Source organism: Leptopilina heterotoma, unplaced genomic scaffold, assembly GCF_015476425.1.
Source record: "Leptopilina heterotoma isolate Lh14 unplaced genomic scaffold, ASM1547642v1 Lhet_113, whole genome shotgun sequence".
In the NCBI taxonomy this organism is placed as follows: domain Eukaryota; kingdom Metazoa; phylum Arthropoda; class Insecta; order Hymenoptera; family Figitidae; genus Leptopilina; species Leptopilina heterotoma.
This window is the reverse complement of record NW_025110832.1, coordinates 238,557-256,216: the sequence shown is the minus strand read 5'-3', so window position 1 is coordinate 256,216 and position 17,660 is coordinate 238,557. Positions and strand designations below refer to the sequence as shown.

Sequence of the window (17,660 nt, the reverse complement as noted above, 5' to 3'; positions counted from 1 at the left end):
AACCAAAAAAATTCTTTTCTTGTGTGGATTATTTTTAATGTCCATTTATCATACTTCGGTAGATTCTTTTATTGTAAAACATTTATGTATGTGAAAAAGTTCGCGGGAGTGTCTCCAGGAATTTTTTGGTTTTCATTTTCATATCTCGGTCTCATTCCCTGGAACTTTCTCATACGGGAATTCTTTTTTATGTACCGAAAATATCCAAGTTTATATTTTTACATTATCTAATTTTAATTAACATAGAACGTAGCGCCACTACGAGGTAAATTTTCGAAGCGTCATAAATTGAGTACCGTACACTGCTAACGTACCAATTACTGTGGAATCAATTTTAAAGAAAAAAAAATTTATGTATAACGAATATTAAGTACATAATACTAATACTTTAAAAACAGCGCAGTAAGACCCACACATTTCACAATCTCAATTTAAAATTTAAATCATGAGATTCTTCTTACAGTTCTTTAACGAGCATACATATAGATAAAAATTCACTGAAAAAAATTCGGTCGAAATCTTTAACTACTATTACCTAGTTGAGTTGAAAGTTGTCAAATTAATTACTTTTTTAGTTTTACTAACAATTTTTGTGTAGTTGATTTTACTACTTTGAATATAGTTGAAGAATAATAGTTTATATAACTAAAAAAAGTAGTTAAATTGCAAAAACAACTACAAAATCTAATTACATCAACTAAATTCTTAGTTCTTTTTACTACTTTCGGTAGTAAATATAAATTTTTAAATTCAGTTGAGGACCTATTGAATCACTCAGGGTAGTTAAAAAGTAGTCAAATCTACTAGTTTTTTTTTTGAGTGTTGTATTAAACTAACACCCAAATTTCGAGATTCCCAGAAAAATGCTTCTTAAAGTTTCCATCTGAATTCTTGCTGCGAAATCTAGTTGGAATTGTAGGATTTGTTCGAATTTCGATAAGATTTACAAATTCCTGTTACTTTAAGGTTCAAAATCGAACCCAGTTTCCAATAAGAATTCCGTCGGAAATTCTAAGAATCACATTTCTGACAATCTTTTCACGTGCGCATTCTTCGATTCCTTCCAAAGTTAAAGATGTGTCCAAATAAAACAAAATGTGACCATAATATTTCGGCAATATTGCGAATATTGCTGTGAAATATTGGGGCAACATTACTCAAAGAGCACAGCATGCATGTCAATAGTATTTCATGAATTACATTGCAGCAAAATTGCGGTAAATATAATGTGTGTGCAACATTGCCAAAATATTTCCAGACAATACTGACGCAATATTCTTGAAATATTTTTGCTATTTATAGGTAAAGAGAGGAAAGAAAGCAAATAAATGAAATGCACCTGCCTTACTCTTTAAAGAAACAAAAATTCTATTTTCAAAAAATTGTATTACAATTCTATTTCATTTTTTACCAATTTATTAAATTGTACAATTTTATTTTTTCTACTATATTATCGTATTATTAAAAAAAACTACTTCTTTTCAAGACCTTTTTTAAAATTAATAAAATTATAAATGAATCAGTTGAATTCTTAATAGAATAAAAGAAATCAATCTCAAGTTTCTTTCTATAATTTTTATCGAATGGTCAGAGGTTATAACCTTTTGCATTTATAAAAGAAATCTTAAAGTCAAATGTAAATTATAAACCAAAAAAATTAGTTTTACAATTTAAAATTGAATTTAATTCAAGAACCAAAAATGTAGTTCATAAAGAATTATTGTAAAAATGAACCAAAAATCTTTTAATTATATACTGTACAAAAAAGGGAAAATATATATGTATATTAAATTAGTATAATGAACAGTTCCTAATTGGAAAAATTCCCTAGACAGTGTTTTTGAGCATTCTCTCGAATAATTCCGATTTTTAATTCCTGTCTAAATTTCAATTTAAAATTTAAATCAGGATTCTATTTTTTTCAACCGGAATCGGAATTTCAAATAAAAATAAACTTTCGACACATTTTTAACGTAATTTCAAATTTTCAATGAAACTTTTGATTTTGTTCCAGTAACCAGTTGTAGTTGGAATTTTGATTAAAGATTAAATTCCGGAAACCAATGGAATTATTTTTAAAACCAGTGGCAAAAATAATAGTTTTTTTAGATTCCTCTTTATGCAGACTTGAAATTCTTTTGGAATACAATAAAATTCTGTTAAAATTCCAATTATACTTTTGATAATCTTGTTACAAATTCAAAAGCAAACTATTGGATTTCTTAAGCAAATCTAGTTGTTTCCAACGGAAATTATTATCGAAATTTCATGAAACTTTTCAAGGGAATTTTTCCTAGGGGGATTTTAATAATAAGAAAAAACTTTGTCACCCTGAAACGATCGTCTTATGCACAATGGATGCTTCTTTTCTAATGGAAACCAATAGGTGTTACATGTCATAATCACAGTAAAAAGAAAATCTTATTTTAAGGCACGAAAGCTGCCTTAAATTAAGATGCAACATTTTTAAGACAGTCAATGTTGAATTTACGCACGTTTTTCGTATCCTTTAACATTATAGCAGACAGTGTTGAATTTAAGGCAGCTCTTAAATTAAGATTTACTTTTTACTGTGATGAACTAACAGTATTAAGTAATTTTAGTTCATTATTTGCTGCTCTAGGAACGATTAACAGGTACTTGCACGTACCTAGACTCAACACAATAGTAAGGGTTTCATCTTTCTGCTTGCGATTCGTTGCTCAAACATTTAGGCTTTCTATAAATTAGAGGCAAATATTTTTCTTCCTTTTTCATTGTCGATATTTTACTTATGTATCTTTAGCAGTATCAAGTTTTTGGACAGACTTTTTTGCCAGTTTTGAAATGTTCATTGGAAGTTCCGTAGAATGAAGGTACTTAACTAATGATGCAGTCCCATGCGAGCAGAAGCCGAAAGCAAAAAATAATAAGTGGAAGAGAGATAGTCGCAGATATAGTCTTATGCTTTTCTGCTCACATGGAACTATACGCTATTACATGTATTAGCTTGACTCTGATCACACAGCACAGTAATTTTAGGTTCAAACTTCTCTCCGTGTACTGCATTTTACTTTGTTTTTTATTTTATTATGATGAAATAGTTAAGATATCGACATTGGAATTTTATTCTTCCCGTTTGTGTGTACGAATAAGATAAAAAGAATGTATAGGTATGCATATAGTGTAAGATTACAACAAATAGGATCTCTCAGGACTTTTGATCTTTTGATTGAAGAGGTAATCTTTTTCAGATTATCGAAAATCCTCCGAAACATCCTGTCTTCATACAATGTGAGTGCTAAGATATATCGAAAGCTATTTATATGTAAATGGAGATAAAAGCATATCTTATATTTAATCTACCATTAAGGCTGTGAATTTCTAACACACTAGCGACTAACAATAATATAAATTGATTTTATTGAAAAAATATGTCGTTCTTCTTATTGCCTCCCCAAAAAGACACACTCCTCGATACTGTATTTCTTTCTGATACATATTATATTTATGGTAGTTATATTAAAATTATGCTGTATTACTGTATGAATTATATTTTTTTCAATTATTTTTAGAGGACAAATTGTAGGTACGTGCTTTCTGGGAATGTTTAATTGCATATTTATTTTATTTTCTTAAGGAAAACCTATGGGTGGTAATAAATTCTGAAAAATTCGCATGTTTCTCAAATAATTTAAAGAACAAACTGAGGAAATTTTATAAGTTTCTGTCATTTCCTTATTATATTGCCGGTGACAAAAATCTATAAGTCAATTTTTATCAGAAAATTCTCACTGCAAAAATAAGTATCTTAATTTAAGATGTTAAAAGTATCTTCATACACATTTTCAGCATATATTTTGGGAAAAAAGTTTTGGTAAAACACTTTCTGCATATAGGGGAGAGTGGGGCAAACCGGCCCTACTAACGGATTTTTTACTCTTGTGACTAAACAAATTCACCGATTTCATTTTTCAATGGCTTGTTTGAAAGATCATTTAATTGCGCAACTTTTTCCCAGAGACACCTATACTTTATCTTTTATTGTTTAGTTGCTGTGTTAACTTTAAAAAAATTTGCAAACTGTCCGGTTTGCCCCACCCCCTGGGGTAAACCGGCTACCTACGTTTTTATCTATAATATTGCATTTGTATAATCCACAATAATAACAAACATAAAGAATCATGTGAACAATGGTTGTAATTATGTAAATAATAATAATAATAATAATAATAATAATAATAATAATAATACAGGATTGAATTTTAATTAAATAAATAATTTTTTTAATAACAAAACAAAAATGTTTGAAATTATCAGGGAAACAATATTAAAGGGTCTAATTCTCATTGGAAGACAATTATTTTTCATTGAAAGTAAATATTTAAATGAAAAAAACATTCTAATTAATATTCAATATTCAATTAATTGGCTTTAGGATCTCCTGTGAATGCATTGTATCTTATTTCAAGAATAATATTGGATTACAAATGTCATCATTTTGAATATTCTGCATCGAATATTACGAAAATTCGTGCAACATTTAGAGAGTATTATTATCACATGTGAGAGTAAGTTTAATTGCTGATCTATCAATTCTTATTTGGATGTAAATTATGCAGGTTTCTGAATATTTCTATATTCTTATATTGTTCATTTCCTTATTATTATTATTATATAAATATTTTATAATATCTTGCACTTAGCAATTAAAATAAATAAAATAAAATCTTGCAATTAGCACTTGTATAGAAAAAGAAAAGTTTATTTTTCATATATTTCAATATATTTTAATTGTATTTTCATTTTATAATGGAAATTTTTGACCACATATAGAACATTAAAATTAGTTCAAATTATATTCGACTGTTAAGTTTAAATTAGCATTTGTGTAAAAAAGAAAAAGTTTATGTTTCACATATTTCAATATTTTAATTATATTTTTATTTTTTAGACTGCACAGAACCAATGCAATATGATTTCTAAAAAACGTTAACATTAGGTTTCAAAATAATTTTTAAAACATTATCGACCAAATTATTACTCTACGGTTTGTACAAATTGTATCTCTTTCATTTACAGAAAAATAAAGTCACTGATGAAGGCACACATTAGATGCCGAAACGTCTGAAATTAGAAAATTCTTTGACTTCTTTTTTCACGGATCCTAAAGCCAATTAATTGAATATTGAATATTATATATTAAGGATCAATTAAAACATCAAAATATGTCATTCTAATTAATAATAATTTTCTTGAAACTCTGATGATACAATGAAAATATCCTATGGCCGGTTTGCCCCACAGGCTCATTTTGAAAATTAATATTTGTTTAAAAAACCCCCTTTGCAAATTCATCAAAGTTTTTGGTGGTAAATATTCCTGAACCCAAGACCTAATATTTGGAAATATTACACGATTTCCTCGGAATTTCCTTAAGAAAAAATTCGTAAAAGTGTAGAAAAAAACTTTAAAAAAAACTTTTGCTCCCAGCGTTGCACAAACAAAAGTAAAAAATGTCAAATTGAAAAAATAAGGTATACTACACATGTGTGTTTCAAATTTCTAAATAGCACTTTTGACAATTTCGCCATTTCGGAGATATATTGACACCTGGCCGGTTTGCCCCACTCTCCCCTATCTTAGTTTTTAGTAACTTACATTTTTTCGCATCTTACAACTCACAAGTTCTATCGCTAAACATTATCTTATTGCGACAGAAACATCTTAATTTAAGATTTTAAAAAACTTGCTGAAGTAATTTACTTTTCGAAAATGGAAGAAATATCTTCATCACTATATAAAATATACTCAAATGTATAAAGCATCTTAGATTTTAGTAAGATACTTTAAAAAACATCTTATTTTAAGATGTTAGGTACCGTTTTTCCATCTTACATCTTATTTTAAGATATAAAAAAAGTAAAAACACCCATTTTTGCAGTGCTCTGAGAAATGAATTCTTGAAACAGGAAAATGATTATTTCTAAAAATTGCAAATTTAAAAAAGTATTCAAATTGTAGTGAATCGTAAAAATAGTTGTACCTAATAGTAGTTTTAGTACATAAGAGCGGGAAGCTTTAAGACATGTCAAAATCAAACAGAATTACATAGAAATATTTTCAAAATTATATTGCATTAAATAAAGAAAAGAAAAAGTTTTATAAAAAGAATGCAGAAGTTCCAAGTTAAAATATGAGGTGATTATTTTTAAATAACGAGTGTGTATAGTTCTTTGTTCGCAGCTTATAGGGATGTAAATTTACTAAGGGATGAAAGAACAAAGGGTCACGTGGCTAAGGGAATTCCCTTTTCGTGAAAACTGAGACTTCTATCGCCCTTTATTCTAGAATCTCCCTCGCATTTATCGTTCTATTGGTAATTGGCACTGCGTTTTCAAATTCAACAGTACAATCAATATATTTTTCTGTTATTTTTAAGCAAAATCATTGTCTGCACATTAAAAACAAAAAAATAACGAGCTGCAAAACTGGTTTCAGCGAAGAATTATTGTTTCCTTCCTTCTTTATTATACACAAAAAATACTGATACATTTTTACATGAGAAAGGAGTTTCAGAACAATTGCTATTTACAGTTTAATAAACCTTTTGTAAAAATAGACAACCAGGTACACATGTATTTCTGCTTTCACAGAAACAAAAGTAATGACTTGAATGTTTTAGAATTTTAGATATTTCTGGAGAAGGTGGAAAAAATAACAAGACACAATTTTTAATCACTTGTAATGCCATATTTTATTTAAAAAGTCATTATTGCAAAAATATGTTGAGTAGTTTTCGTAAAAAATTTACGATATGCATTTCATTTGTTTGGTCACACACAATATAAAAATTCACTATTTTACATTTGGAAACTTTGTTTTCATATGAAAATGGCACTAATGGTCAAATTTACAAAACAAAACAACAAGAAATGAACTTGGAACCATAGTTTCACAATACCTAATTCAATTATTAGGTTTTGTAAAATAATTAACACAGGAAAACAAATTTACATCAACTTTTGGACCCGAAATGGTAAGAACGCATTTTAACGTTCCTTCTTACACTAGAATTCGAATCCGGTGAATTCGTATAACCATCGACCCCTAAAACTCTTCTGTAACAAATTTCAAGTACGTAAATCTGATTGCCTTTTAACTTTTTTTGCTCATCATGTTGAATTTTTATAAACAAACGAATTCAACATAAAAATTTACCTTTAAGAATGTTTTTCGTTGCTCGGGTCCAAATCGTGTTTTCCTGTGCAATTGGCTAACGCGAAACACACTCATGTAAATGACAATAATAATTATATCAAAATATTTCATCTCCCTTCTTAAAAATATCATCGAAAAAATGTTCGATATTTCTTTAGCTTGATATAATTTTCGTGTATATATATATATACGTATACATACATTGTATTTACACTGTACAAAAATCCTCAGTCCATAAATATAGAATATCTTAAATAAATATTTAATCTTATTTAACTTTCTATTAATATATAATAAATATATTACGAGTAATGTACTCATATGACTATATCTATTGACTATGTCACGTTAATTATCACGACTGAAAATATTTTTTTCTTTCGTTGTTAGAATATTGAAAAAATTTATTTGACTCTCTTTGAAATTCCTGAGTGCATCTCGAGAAATATAAATATAATACTTGACTATAATTTAAAAGTTTACAGGGGGGCGATCATGTATTTTCGTTTTTACTTTGACTCTCATTTTCATTTTCATTTTCATTTTCACTTTGACGAATTTTTATTTCTCTTTACGTTTTCACTTGAATAGATTTTTATTTTCACTTTTCTTTTGTTTCTACTTTGTGTCAAAATAAAAGTGAATGAGAATCGTCTAAAATCTGATGGAATTCGAAGGAATTACGACCTTACGGCAACTAGGACAGGTTTAGAAATATAAAATTGTTATGGAATATTGAAAAATCCAGAAAACTGGAAACTTTGGTTCACTAGAAATTTGTTTTCTAAAACTAGACCAACAACTTTGACAAGTTATGGCAGGAGGTAATCATTAATAAGCTAATTCAGCGCCCCAGGGTCTATAAGGCTTTCCATGTTGCTGTTGAGGATATTGTCCTGGATATTGGCCCCATCCGAGAGTGGTGCCTCCCAAGAGGGGAGGCATGCTTCCTGAGCCTGGAGGCATTCCAGTCGATACTGAACTCGGTGAATCATAATTCGCAGTTGTTGAGCTCGAACTCAATGTTGCACTCGAGGGATTTGCAGTTCCTGTTGAATGAGGATGTTCCCGGTGGAAACTCTGCAAATGGGAAAGTAACCTCAGTCTCAAAGGATCCCTCTCATCAAGACCTTCCATTGTCACTAAATATCGACCAACTTCCGCTGCACATTCACCCCATCCAACGGCATGATAATCCATCGCTAATTTCGTACTGTCATAACCTTCTGGTCCTGAAACAAAAACAAATGTTTTATTCTAGTTGATATAGTATAAATTAAATAAATTTTGTTGACTCGACTTTTTTCTGGAAAATGACAAAATGACAAAATGCTAAATGAATTTGAAAAGTCGGAAGGCAGTAAATTGAACTTGTCACACCATTTCCCCCTCCTTTCCTTTCGTGGTGGAGTCGTGTTTGGCTTTAGCAGCCGGCCGGGTATTATTGTGAAGGGGCAATGGGACAGGTAGCGTGGGAATCGTTTAGACCCCCATAGACTCACGTATTTATATATAGACCATGAAGGGTGGCTTGATCATCTCATAATAGTATGCAAGCATCTAACCCCGTGAGACTTTAGGGTGCGCGATCTAATATTTCCGAAATGGCACAAATCACTAAAAGTAGTCGTCTGTACAGTGTCATACTTTTAATGAAATTACCGAAAACTTTGTCCCATTTCTTTCTTCTCACTCAATCGGTTCACAAAAGTTGAATGTAATTCCATTATTCTGCGGTATCAACACACCCCACCGGTTAGTAAATATTGCTTTTTTATCTTCTCTCCATTCAAACAGTAATCCCTTTTCTTCGCACACTATCTCAATTCACTGTGTTTTCGAACAATGGAGAATTCATACACACAACATCTCGGAAAAACAATTTCGATATTAAAACCAAGTCTTTTCCATTTTCCATGGGTAATGGTGTCAAGAAGGATGGATGTCAGTTTTAGTGAGTCCACTTGCCACCAGGACCTTGGTCGGAAAACCTTTTGCTAAATCTGTTGGGAAAAATATATTGAAAATCTAAAAACTTGAAGCCTTCCTTATGGATTTTATAGGAGTTAGCACTTTGAATGTGAATTAATAGAGTAACTGGATCTCTTTCGCTTTGTTGTATTAATATATATACATATATATAAGATAGATATATTAAGGAGATAAATTGTGTGCAATGAATTGAAAAGAAACTCAAGTGGTTTCTCGCTTTCGGTGATCAAGTGAAAGATCTCTCGCCTGGCTCTCATTAATTGGGAATATTAAATTTAATATCACTTCGCAGTCGACCTCTCGACTCATGCGGGGTAACCACCCTACATTTGCAAACACTTGAGTGCGGAACAATCGTTGAGCAATATTGGAGCTGGTTTCCCACAGAGTCTACATCTGCCCCACGACCACGGCAATGCATCTATACCTACACATATTTGTAGTCATGTTCACTCGGAGGAGGGGAGCGTCAACTTCCCCTTATCCCCACCCCACACACGCCGTATCCCCCTCCTTCTTGCACCAATCGTGGGAACGCAACTCGGAAGAGTTGTTGACTTCCTGTGCTTCCCACAGGACCTCGATTCTCTAGCGCGAGGTCCTAGCACCTGCTCTGCATTGACACTCTCCATTCAGGGAACTCAAGAAACTATTTAGACAATCCGCAAGGAAATATATCTATAGACTTTTCCTGCTTTACGGTTTTCTTTCAGAAATCTAGGTCAGTTCTTATTTATATTATTTACTTTATGCATTTATCTAAAAATGGAAGAGTTGAAAAATGTTGAATGTTAAAAATTTATTTCATTAATCTTCATAATATCATTTATACACATTTTGCCAAAAATTCCATTATTTGATTATAACAATTCAATTTTTTTAATTCATTACTTTTATTCCTATCTTTTAAAATTCAATTATTTTTAATAGAATTTTAAGCAATTTCAATTATTTAAAGAAAAATTAAATAACAATTTTGTTTGTCTCCATTTGATATCGTTAGAGAAACTCTGATGTATCTTTATCTTTTAAAATTCGATTCACCCATTATTGATAATAGATCTTTTGGTAATTTCAATTATTTCAGAAATCTTCAATTATATTTAATTATAACAATTATGTATTCGAGGATATCGCTTCCCAGGGATACTTCTCGACTTGCGGGAATTAGGAAATTATTGGAAAATTAAAACTATGACAAAATGGGGGACTAACTATTCTTTTGGGGCCCCATTGCAACTGTATATAAAGGAAAACTAAATTTGAAAATTGTACAAATTTACACGGAGAGAAATTTATAGTAGTGGGTAACATAATTGTGGTTAGGGTGACCATCTTTAATGCTACGTATACAGACAGCTATCTAGATAGTCACCGTTACCATCAATATCATCAGGAGTAACATCTTGGTAGTACAGGGTAGCATAACTATATTTTTTTTAGCATCTGTGATGGTTGGCAGTAGCATAATGATAGTATCGTGTAACATCATCTTTTTAACATCAAAATCTGACTATCCATTTCTCTCAGTGTAAACTGCATACCATTCAACTATATATGCACATAAGCTTATTTTTATTAAATTTATTAAAAATGAGCTTGTGCAGTTTAATATTATATGTTTAAGATTAAAAAATTTTAAACGCATGCAGTTTAAATTTGTATAATTTTTAAACTAAATTAAACAATTTTATTATTAAAATTTGCTTGTATGCAGCTTTCTTGAATGCATCAGATGAATTGTGGGCAACCGATACCACCCCCGACTATTATTATTATTATTATTATTATTGCTTAAACGACTATACCAACACTTCGGAATGAAGAACCGTGTGAAAAGTGAGATAAAATAAAGTGACAAATGAGATTTTAGTTATGGAAACACCGAGGCCGTAACATGCAGTTAATTAGTGGCTTTTGTTGAAAAAGAAATGAAAATTACGGGTGCTGCCGTTGCCACAGTCTGTGAAGAAGGACTTTTCGGATTTGAGACCATTCAGAACTAAAGTGTGTACTTTGTAGGTAACAGATGGCGATTCGGTTATCGGGTTACAGTTAGTTAGCTGTGCCCTTGCCATGCCGCCCTTACACAATCAACAGGTGTCTTCCGGCCAGATAAAAAGAAACTAAACGAACACTCGATCCCACAGCCACTGTAACTTTAATCGGCTAAAAAAATTTCAAAACATCGCTTGTTTGTAAACAAGAGTCTCCTCTTCCTGCTTATACACACGTGCATTATACTCAAAATCACTTTTAGAAATTACTTTTAAATTATTCTATTCTAATTAAGTAGGGGAATGATTTTCTTGAATATAAATTAAATAGTTGGAAAATTCAAAGAATCTAATTCGAAATGTTCGAAATTTTAGTTTTTGATGAATAGGAATTTTCTAATTCAAATCGGAGAATAAACTTCCTCCTTGATTCTACAAGTTGCGCCTACTTTCAGTTGCCGGAATATTAAGGTTGTTCCCAAAGGGTTACATTTAGAAGGAATTAGATTAGATCTTGGATTCGTATTGGAATTCAGACAAAAAAACTACTGGAGTTAAAGTATTTTTGGAATTCAGAGATTTTTTTCGAGTGGGATGGAATAGTTTACCCACTTAAAAATAGTTCAATATAAACATATTTAGTGCTTCGTGCAATGTATACTTGAATGTTTATTACTCTGCCTCTCTTAATTCAGAAAGAAATATTAACTGCAGGGATTACATTGAAGGTTCGCTCTCCATCCAGTTTCTCATCATGAATATTCAACGAATTCTTAAAAAAGATGAAATTACATTTTCTCGAACTCACCTTTATTTCTGAGGGTTCGCAGATGTTCGACGGTGAGTTGAAGTATTTCCGCCTTTTCTAATTTTCCGCTGTGTGGATCTCTGGCTGCCGCAGGCACCAATCTTCTCAGTTCACCCAGGGATGCATTTATTCTATCTCGACGTTTCTTTTCAATCATTCCTCTTCTTCTTTTTCTCGATGCATGTTGACAAGAATCCCCTCCAGGCGAATTGCAACTGTAAATTAATTATTCCACTTTAATGGAATACACATGACAAATTTACATTCCCGGGAGCTACTACAATTGCCGCAATTGTATTGCTTCAAGTTTTGGGTCAATTTGGGAACGAATAATTGTACTTTATTTATCAACTATTTATTAAATTATTATGATAATTAATTAAGAAAATTTCTGGGAAAATATACTGGAGATTGCCTCGGAAACTGATATATCAGCATCGGTATGTTTGAGGATATCCTATGGGTGTTCAAGACGTTTCCGCAAATTGGGATATCCCTGAGATGTCAGTCCCAGTTTTTGTGGACCAGTGCTCAGCCAAACAACTGTCAGGAGATATATTTTTTTCGTTAAAATTTCACACATTACCGAAACTCCAACGGAAATTATTATCGGAGTCCTCGGAACATTTTTAAGATTTCTAAATTGAATTTCGGAAATTATGCGTTATTAATAATTCAGTGTAATTATAATGAAAATGGTTATCGGAATTCCGAGAGAGTCATAAAGAGGCGCTTTCCTTGAAAACCTTCAAAATTGGAATTTAGAATTCAGGTTATAAAAACCAAATTCAAGACAAATATTTAAAACATCCTGAAGATTTCAAAACTGCATTTTTCAAATTTAGATATTGCATTGTAATTTCATTCACTTGGAAAGATTCCTCTGAAGATTTCATCATAATTACAAGAATATTTTTCGTCGGAATCATATCGGAATCCCAACGATACTTGGGTTTAATTTTTATGAAAATCGTTATTGGAATTTTGACAGTCTTCAAATGATATTTTCCCTAAAAACTTTTCAAGTTTGATTTTAGAATTAAGATTATAAAAAAAAAATCCAAGGATTTCCAAACATTGTCGGAATATACTGAAGAATCTTAAAAGAATTTTAATGTTTAGACACTTGATGGATATTCCATCCACTTGGAAAGATAAATGATAAAATAAATAATAAAAGTAAAATACAAAGACGGAAGAAAATAAAGATTTCTCTAGGAATTTTACTACAGGTAAGTTTATATTCCAATTCATCGAAATTGTATAATAATTCCGACGAAAATCTGACCGAATGGACATATAAGTCCAAACTGCCGGATATCCTCGCATTGATATTAGAAGGGAGAAAGGGATAGCGAGAGAACAATTAAGTTAAACAAGAGTTGTAGAATTTGATTGAAGTGGAATTTTTAAAATATAGAATGTATGTATAATTAGAAACACTTACGGTTCCTTGCCACTCTCCTCCGAAAACACGTCATCACAATCCGAATCACTTAGAGTCCTCTTGAGATTTCTCTGATGTCCTTGGGCCTGAGCATGCTGCTGCGCTTGCTGCTGACTGTCCTGAGTTCTCAGTTCCGTCCCATCAATTTTCAATTCGGGAAGTTCGTGACTAGGCCTCAATTCCGTAAGGTCGGGTCTCATAACCGACATGTCCTGATGTCGGATATCGTGTGGCCTCTGCATCTCAGAATGCCTCAATTCAGGTCGTATCATCTCGGGATGCCTCTGCATTTCCTGGTGCCTCAGTTCCACTCTCTGGAGATCGGGATGTCGCAATTCTGGCCTCAGTTCACTGGGATTTGGTATCCTCGGGTCTGCATTCCTCATGTCGTGGTGATGCCTCATGTCGGGATGCTGAGGTGGCGCCTGATACGAGGGATGGTGCGGAGGCGGTGGATACCCCCAGTGGTGGGACGCTGGCGGACCAGAGAGACTTGGAAGATGACCTGATGGACCCATGGTTCCGGTACTGATTTCCGAAGAGAGTAGAGTGCTATTGTCGTCTGAACGAGCAACTACAACTCGCCACATTTTCCCAGAAGATTTCAACTTTTCTATGGGTTTTTGAAGGTGAAAAGGCAATTCTTTTTCGACTTGGGAAAGACGAGAGGACGATAGACTCTCACCTGTGGAATTTCATCCTCGCCGTTGGTTTCCTAGCACAAAACAGTTTCACTTGTTATTTCACAAAATCACTCGAAAGGAGAAGAGGGAAACATCACTTTCCGACACTGGTTGTGGAAATTTAACAAGTGTTAGTTGCTCGGACGATTGTGCACGCGTAACGCGAATCAGGTGTAATTTTGCGGAATGGCGGGAAGTGAGCAGCGTCCACACGCGACAACTCCTCCTCCTCCTCCTCGCGAAATAATGTCTGGTATCAGTGGAGCGCGAGATAAAGAGACGTATCTTGATAAGGAAGGAAGAGAAAGGGATTCTCGGTGCCACAGGATGCGTGTGCACTGGTCGCGTGGCGGCCAACGTATGTCGTGTGCGGGCGGACGATCGCGACACACGACCTGATGCGAGTGGTGGGGATCGGTAAAATGTTCCGGAGTGGGAGACGAAGGGCGAATCGGCCGTCCCTTCGACAGCCCATGGAAGGTTCAGGGGTTCCGAAGGGAGCGCAGTTGCGGAGGGAAGGGAGCCAGGCGATTTCGTGGGAAAGCGTGTGGCGCATGGGTCGGGGATGAATCTCCTGCACGCGGCCGACAAGAAAGGTCACATGGCCTAAGGAAATGATAACGAGGTGATGGGCATAAGATGAGCAAAGCTGGAGGAACATTCAAGAGGAGGAAACGAGTTTCCGTCGATTTCTGGGTCAAATTCCTCAAGTTTGCACTGACATCAGAAACGCATTCTTTTCATCGGCAAAAGCTGCAGGCGTTTGTGATCAACACTTTAATTAAAAAATTCCGAAAAATCCCGAACTAATAATTCACAATAATCTCTATTTCAAAATGGATGTATGTTAACATTCTTATTGCTACTTCTTTCTATACTCATAGAATAACCCAGATAACATCCTCTTTTTTATTCCCTCAAATTAATAAAATAATTTTAAAGGAAAAATTTATAAAAATTTTAATTTGATTGATTGAAATTTAAGTTTCAATTATATTTAATTATAATTCATTATAAAGATACAGGTAAGTGAAATTAAGGAACAACGAAAGGGTCACCCGACTCACCAATATGATACTTATTCGGAATATTGTTAGATATTATGATAACATAACAATACTCCACAAAATTATTGGATAGAAAACGAACTTAATGCAAAGACAAAGTTTTCCAATCAAAAATCTTATTTAAACTAAAATAATTGCTATAAATAAAATGTTTTTCCAAGTTTCAGATTAATTGAGGGGCTGGATTCTATAACGGAATATACGCCATTCGTTTCTAATGGCGTATATCCTCTTATAGAATCCAGCCTCGCAATTATTCATCAATATGAATAATTATTTCCTAATCTTTAACCCTTTCCACTAAATTCTTTCACACCCAGACCTTAATGTCGTGTATTGAAACGGATGTGCCCCAATGTAATTTGCCTCTTTGCGACGCAGGTTTTCTTTCCTCCTGGAGACAGGTTATCGCGAAGTTGACAGTCTGCTGCTGTACTCGATCGCGGTTGAAGGGTTCGCCACGGGCAATCAAATTCAACCAGACGTTAAATTAACCCCTTCCCTGTTTGACAAAATATTCATATAAGTGGCCCAAAATGTCCAGCAAAATCTGGTCGATGAATTTTTATGAAACTTAGTATAAAAGAGTTTCTGAGGTCGCTGAATTCAAATAAGTCATAAAAAAGTTCAAAATGGTGGATCCAATATGGCGGACAAAATTTTCAATTTCAAACAGAATTTCTAAAAATGAATATGAAATTTGAATTCAGCGATCCAAAATACCCATAGATGCTGAAATTGATGAAAATCGAAATAAATTTTTATAATTGTGTCCGCCATTTTGTAGTTTTAAAAATAAAGGTCAAATTCGAATTCAGCGATCCCAAAAACCCGTATATACCAAATATAAGTAAATTAAAAAAAATTTTTTTAGAAATTTTACTTGTATTTAAATTATTATATTACTTAAAAATAATAAATAATTATTTATTTATTACTTAATTTCGTATACTGAGAAAAATGGATATTAAGGCTTACTATCTAGATATTACCATTCAATATCTATGAAAGTGAACTATAAGACAAGTATCTTGGATAGTTAATTTCACTATCTAAATATATTGGACAGAATATATTAACCTATAATATCCAGGATGTTAAAATTCAATATCTATATGAAAGTGAACTGTAAGACAAGTATCTTGGATATTTAATTTTACTATCTAAGATATGTATACGCAAACGTCATTTCAAATTTATAGGTTAAATGTAACTTATTTTTAAATCTTGCGGTAAAATAACAACATTTGGTTTCTGAAAACCCTGAAAACCACGAAGTAGAGCTCAAAACTTGACAGAAATTCTTAAACATATAATCAAATTCCTAAAATTTCAATATTCTAAAAACAGCGCATATAATTTACTATTCATTATTACCAAATAATTACATTATTAGTGCATTAATAATTATTAATTAATTCTATAATATATTTACAGATATAATACATAATTTATTAATGATAATAATAATAGAATTATAGCATTTTTTAATTTTTATAAATAATAATCAGGGTCCTAATTTAAAACAAAAATCCTGATCTTTTTCCGGTTATTTTTCTTGATGAGACTGAGGGAAAAATTATTATTTTTCCCAGTCATTGCAAGAAAAATTCTAAAAAAACACATGAAATTGTAGTCAATATTTATTAATTCGTATGTCATATATAAATTTCAATTATATACTTGCGACATTACTACTAAAGAATATTATAACATGTTTTTTTAGATTTATTATGGGCATGTGGGAAAAACCACATACAAGTTGGGTCTATGTGTCAGTGGTCCAGGAGGTGGCGTCAATTCTGGTGGCCGCGGTGAACTAATGAAACTCAAATTACTCCACTTTAAAACTTTAATAAAATAATTTCCTTGCAAAATTATTGTAATTTTGTTTAATTTCTTGCTTAATTTTGTTAATGAACTTAAAAAATATTAATTTTCACTGGCAGTTACGACGTAAGTTTTTCCATTTTGATGCTCGCACATCAAAACAGGCTGATAATATAACCTCACTTTTGCTTTATTGTAGGCTGCTGTAGGCGCCTTAGACGTTGCGCTTGCGCAACGCACAGATATTAAATTTCAATATATTAGATTGTCAAGTTCAATATCTAAACGTTATATTCTGCAATACACTACATATTAAATCTAAACATCTTATATACTAAGCGTTAAAATCTAGATAATATATTTAAGTATCTCATTTTTAATATCTAATATATTAAGAGTTTTAATATCCATTTTTCTCAGTGTAAGAATGAGTAAGAATGAGTAAATTCCCACACCATATCGTATAGATTGTATTAACTGAACGAGCAAGAATACGCGTATATCCTTTGTGAGATTTTTGTGAATAAATTTTTGATAATTAATATTTAATTTTCAAATTCCCAAAAATCGGTCCGTTTTATTTGAAAATAAATTATTGCAAACGAAAGCTGAGGTTTTTTCCTATCGGCATGTAAA

General features: G+C 32.0%; 2 protein-coding genes across 10 annotated transcripts in view; both read right to left on the bottom strand.

The window, feature by feature from the left end:
- Positions 1-17,660, bottom strand: part of LOC122505783 (ionotropic receptor 21a) — a 78,863-nt gene that overhangs the window by 35,354 nt on the left and 25,849 nt on the right. The gene's annotated exons all lie outside the window — the stretch shown is intronic.
- Positions 6,734-15,000, bottom strand: LOC122505829 (hairy/enhancer-of-split related with YRPW motif protein-like). Its single transcript, XM_043617678.1, has 3 exons — positions 13,445-15,000; positions 11,998-12,212; positions 6,734-8,432 (listed from the first exon to the last, which is right to left on the bottom strand). The coding sequence occupies exons 1-3, from the start codon at positions 14,032-14,034 to the stop codon at positions 8,032-8,034; spliced, it is 1,206 nt and encodes a 401-aa protein (XP_043473613.1). The 5' UTR covers positions 14,035-15,000; the 3' UTR covers positions 6,734-8,031.

Coding starts and splice junctions, on each gene's coding strand:
- LOC122505829 (XM_043617678.1), bottom strand. CDS start 14,034: ATGTGGCGAGTTGTAGTTGCTCGTTCAGACGACAATAGCACTCTACTC. Junction 12,213..13,444: donor GAGGAGAGTGGCAAGGAACC/GTAAGTGTTTCT, acceptor ATTAATTTACAG/TTGCAATTCGCCTGGAGGGG. Junction 8,433..11,997: donor GCGAACCCTCAGAAATAAAG/GTGAGTTCGAGA, acceptor TTTTTGTTTCAG/GACCAGAAGGTTATGACAGT.